The sequence below is a fragment of the Ciona intestinalis genome, unplaced genomic scaffold, assembly GCF_000224145.3.
Source record: "Ciona intestinalis unplaced genomic scaffold, KH HT000588.1, whole genome shotgun sequence".
Lineage (NCBI taxonomy): Eukaryota > Metazoa > Chordata > Ascidiacea > Phlebobranchia > Cionidae > Ciona > Ciona intestinalis.
Window position 1 is genome coordinate 1 of NW_004190909.1, and position 4308 is coordinate 4308.

At 40.2% G+C, this 4308-nt stretch overlaps 2 protein-coding genes across 2 annotated transcripts; one reads left to right on the top strand and one right to left on the bottom strand.

Annotated features, from left to right (window-relative positions):
* The first annotated feature begins 7 nt into the window (after positions 1 to 7).
* Positions 8 to 1641, top strand: LOC100177708 (ER membrane protein complex subunit 1). Its single transcript, XM_002129792.5, has 6 exons — positions 8 to 107; positions 165 to 278; positions 336 to 444; positions 494 to 638; positions 1036 to 1198; positions 1399 to 1641. The coding sequence occupies exons 1-6, from the start codon at positions 30 to 32 to the stop codon at positions 1543 to 1545; spliced, it is 756 nt and encodes a 251-aa protein (XP_002129828.1). The 5' UTR covers positions 8 to 29; the 3' UTR covers positions 1546 to 1641.
* Positions 1525 to 3604, bottom strand: LOC100175389 (phosphatidylinositol N-acetylglucosaminyltransferase subunit Q-like). The gene is made up of 4 exons (XM_002129887.4): positions 2831 to 3604; positions 2479 to 2778; positions 2247 to 2428; positions 1525 to 1877 (listed from the first exon to the last, which is right to left on the bottom strand). The coding sequence occupies exons 1-4, from the start codon at positions 3530 to 3532 to the stop codon at positions 1598 to 1600; spliced, it is 1464 nt and encodes a 487-aa protein (XP_002129923.1). The 5' UTR covers positions 3533 to 3604; the 3' UTR covers positions 1525 to 1597.
* Positions 3605 to 4308: the final 704 nt, after the last annotated feature.

Consider the following 4308-nt stretch of genomic DNA (forward strand, 5'->3'; position numbering starts at 1 on the left):
TCAAATATTTGAACCCCAACCTGGTTGCCATGGTAGCGGGCAGTTTGGATGACACGGTTGACCGAGCGAACCTTCTTCTTATCGTGTTCGATGGCGTGACCGGGAAGGTGGGGGTGTGGGGTCTCACACGTGGCAACCACCATGTTTAAACGTATTGTTCTCAGGTTGTTTACACAAACACCCACAAGAAAGCATCTGGTCCTGTACATATTGTGCATTCAGAAAACTGGATTATTTATTCTTACTGGAACACCAAAGCTAGAAGAACCGAGTTAACTGTAAGTTATTAACTGCCTGTCAATCAAACACAACCTGTCAATCAAACTTTGTTACAGTCAATTGAGTTATATGAAGGCAAGAGTCAACACAACAAAACAACTTTTTCATCGTTTCATCTACAAGCAAACCCCATGGTGATGCAGCAATCGTATATATTTCCTACAGGTAGTTGATGTAACTCATGTTATCGTATCACCGTCCCACTTTGCCCCAGGTATATCATGCATGGGGGTCTCACACACCGACAAAGCAATCACTGCTCGACAAATATTGTTTGGTTTGAAACGAGGAGCATTGTTCGGGTTGCCACGACGATTCTTCGATCCTCGTCGCCCACTAGTGCTGGAGGAAAGTCACAGGTAAGTTTGGCAGCGAGCATGAGGATAGGAACCCCCTAACCCTCGAATGTATTGTAACCACTGTTGTTTGCTGCTAATTCCATTCTATTTAATGTTTTAATAAATTAGATTTTTGAAACTGTATTCAAAGATATTTTTTTAATTATATTTTTTATGGGTGAAGTCTTTGTCAGGGACGTGGGATTGAACCCCAACACTTAGAAAGTCCATTTTAGTCCTTTGTTCGACCCGCAACACCGCATTACAGGCGTGTATTATTGCCACCATTGTTATTATATGGGACTTATAATTTAGACAACCCATTAGTGACCGCTGGGTTGGAACAATGTCCGTTAAGTATCTTGCCCGCACACATACGCCGATCAGTTTTAGTACCGCAATACTTGTTAATACACAGAGAGGAAGGGCTTATACAGTACATGCCGGAGATCCCGATTCCCCCGGAGTTATTCGTGTCGTACAATCTTAGTGTTGAGAAGATCAACGGGATCTATAGTTCCCCTGCTGCTCTTGAATCAACAAGTCTCGTGTTTGTTACAGGAATCGACATTTTCTTCACGGTGAGTTGTTGTTATATCGCTTCCCATTCTTGTGCTCGCATAAGTTACCACCGGGTTAGAGCAATTGCTAAGTCTCTTGCCCAAGGACACATACGCCCACAATGGTAGCAGCGACGAGCCTTGAACCCTAAACCTCATAAAGGCAACCCTCACTATGCTGCCAACCACGTTTAACCCCCATATTAACCCCTCACCCACAGAGGATACAACCTTCCAAGATGTTTGACGTACTGAAGGAAGATTTCGATCACATGTTTATTTCCATCGTTTTAATCGGGATGTTTGTCGCCGCCCTAGTGGCTCGGAGAATGTCGCAAATCAAACAATTAAAGAAATCATGGAGATGATAATTTATTGGTTGTGTAGCAATGTTTTCAATGTTATTGTCGCGGCACGAGATTAAACCCATTTCAATAAACTGCCGTAAACCAAGGAGAATAAAAGTTGTTTGAATGAGATTGTTGGTTGAATGGTGTGTGTGACCCAACGATGCAACACCACCATATATGGGCAGGGGTGAACCACTAGTCGTATGAACCCTTGCTGCGTCTGGGTAAAGACGGCACGTCCTGGAAATTCCTCCGGAAACCTCACGCGTCGATACACAAGGTACAATGGAAAGTTACCGAAAAGTTTTCGTAACCAAAGTAAGTTGTTCTGGATTGCCATTATGACCAACCTGTGACATCATAATGCTGTGAATGAGATTATAATCAAAGGCGCCGAATCGGGGGTGGCAGGGTGTGCAGGCCAACCCCGGAATTTTCTACACTGCATTAATCAGTAAACATTACAACCAATAAGTTGGATTTGTTTCACAGGATTGTGTGTCCAACTATCCCTGCCTCCCCTGTGTTAAGCTTGATGTCTATGATTTCAATAAATGCATTAAGTTAAACATGGATATGCATGCCCTGGAATCCATCGTGATACCATATGTAAATAATCTGGAGGAATATAGTAACATGTTAATTGATAACAGGACACCAATCAATATGATCTCAAGATCACCCTGGTCTACCAAAAGATAGTCGCCCATGATACAAACCTTAGTGCAGCAAATATAACATAGTACAGCATAGTTGTTGGTAGTAAGAACAATAGGGCTGTGAAAACCAAAGTCCCAATGAATAATCGCTCCGATTGTTGTGTCATAGAATCAATTCGTTGTCGTAGAGGGTTGCGTTTCAATCCCCTGAATAATCGGCCGAGTGAAATAATGCCGTGCATCTGAGGAAACGTTCGGTAAAATATGAAGTTTCATAAACTTAAGGACAAACCTGCAAACCATACACTCTTGTTGCGTAGACATAGAAACAGTATATATGGAATGATAAGATGGCCGTCAGATCTGATAAAATAGCGAAGACGAATGAAAACCCTCCGCAACATATAAGTAACAACCACTCAAGCAAATCCTTGTGTTGCGATTCGTCCCAAAATGCAGCCGACAAAACGTGGATGTATTCCAACCACAAGCGAACATGGTGAAGGAAAAACTTTCCAAGAAATTGATTGAGGTTTGAATTTAGTTTCAGCCCGATAGGAATTCCCATCAACCATCGGATTAAATGTTCAACCTAATATATTGGAATTATTCAAATATTTCATAATATTTTTAAACAAGCAAACCTGTATTCCAATATAATCAACTGATGGAACGAATGTAAAACTTTGGTCGGAGATTGGAGTTAAATTGTTTGAAACGATAAAATAAAACAAGATTCCCAACAGCAGGTCAACGAACAAGGATATTGCTTGAGTTTTGTTCCGATTTTTAACAACTTTCAGTTTATGAAGGAATAATGAACCAACGCTTGAAAGTTGGAGCAAATAAATAATTGGATGAAATAGTTTCCAAATGTGAGATAACATTGTGTTGAATAATAGAAATACTTGAATATTTTGCTTGGTTGGGTGCATGGTGTTGGGGTGGCCGCCATCTTGGAGTGTATGAAAATTTGAAACAACAGAAAATAAAGTTTTAACGGAAGCTACGTCGTATGGGGAATACCCTGACTTCCTGGTTCTATTAGGATTGTAGAATTCTGCAGATGTTGCTATCTTGTCGACGTCATAAACCACTATTGTGACGTCATTATGACTACTACAAACTACGTGATCTTCGTCGAAGCGGATTTGTATTTTATCTTTATGGTTTGTTACGTTAACTTTTCCCAGGCAACCAATATGGTGAGCTGCGCCGCCATCTTGAAAACAAGCGTCGTGTTTTACATCAACAACATAATAACAACTGTTGTCCTCAACAAACTGACCGACTAAATATCCACTTTCGTGATTAAAGCACGACAGGGGGAGGAACAATGACGTCATTATCTACGACGTCATTATCAACCAACGGACAACGAGTGAGAGAATGCGAACACAAGAGAAGAAAAGGCGGGTAATTATGAGAGAGGTGAGAAAAAAGTAATTGGCTGGAACTATTGTTGTGTTACGTCATAATGTAATGAATAAAGTCACAATGCAATGTTTGTTTGATTACAAAAACACTTAAGATCATAAATACTTAAGTAAGTTACACTTAATCCAAACATGCTTTGTAGACTTTCTCGATTTCAATATTATATTGGCGAATAAACTTTGTAATGAACCGAAGTATTTTGTTGAAAAACATTTAAACAATGGAATATTAAAGGGCCTAAACACACCCTAAATGTACTTCGCTTTAATCGATAGAGTGTGTTTTTCTAATTCCAACGACACCTTACTTGTTTTAATCGGTTCTGTATAACCAAAGATATTCCAGCTCAAACACCGTAAAATTCAAAAAACTGATTTGAAAGTTGCGTGGCGAAAAAAATTGAGAAGTGTACTACCCACGTGACAAACACGTCACAAAATTGTTGAAGCGTGGCCGCTCTCATTCAGAAAGGCGAGAGGCAGTATTTTCAGCGAAAAACGAGAGAACTAAAAAAACGCAAAAAAGCACAAAAAAAACGCAGGTTTCGCTTTAATGAATGAATCAGTCACGTGACTAGTACGTTCCTACGTCACAATCACGAAGCTCGTAGTAAAAAAAGGATAGCGCTAGAGATCACTGTTTGAGGACGAATATCTCCGCCTATACTGGACCAATTTTAATAAGC

Bases quoted from the DNA above. Each gene is read 5' to 3' on its own strand.
- LOC100177708 (XM_002129792.5), top strand. From the start codon at position 30: ATGGTAGCGGGCAGTTTGGATGACACGGTTGACCGAGCGAACCTTCTT. The intron at 445-493 runs GTAGTTGATGTA...ACTTTGCCCCAG, and splicing joins ATCGTATATATTTCCTACAG to GTATATCATGCATGGGGGTC. The intron at 639-1,035 runs GTAAGTTTGGCA...GTTAATACACAG, and splicing joins GTGCTGGAGGAAAGTCACAG to AGAGGAAGGGCTTATACAGT.
- LOC100175389 (XM_002129887.4), bottom strand. From the start codon at position 3,532: ATGACGTCATTGTTCCTCCCCCTGTCGTGCTTTAATCACGAAAGTGGA. The intron at 2,779-2,830 runs GTTTGCTTGTTT...CCAATATATTAG, and splicing joins TTGATTATATTGGAATACAG to GTTGAACATTTAATCCGATG. The intron at 1,878-2,246 runs GTTTGTATCATG...ATGATGTCACAG, and splicing joins GTTATATTTGCTGCACTAAG to GTTGGTCATAATGGCAATCC.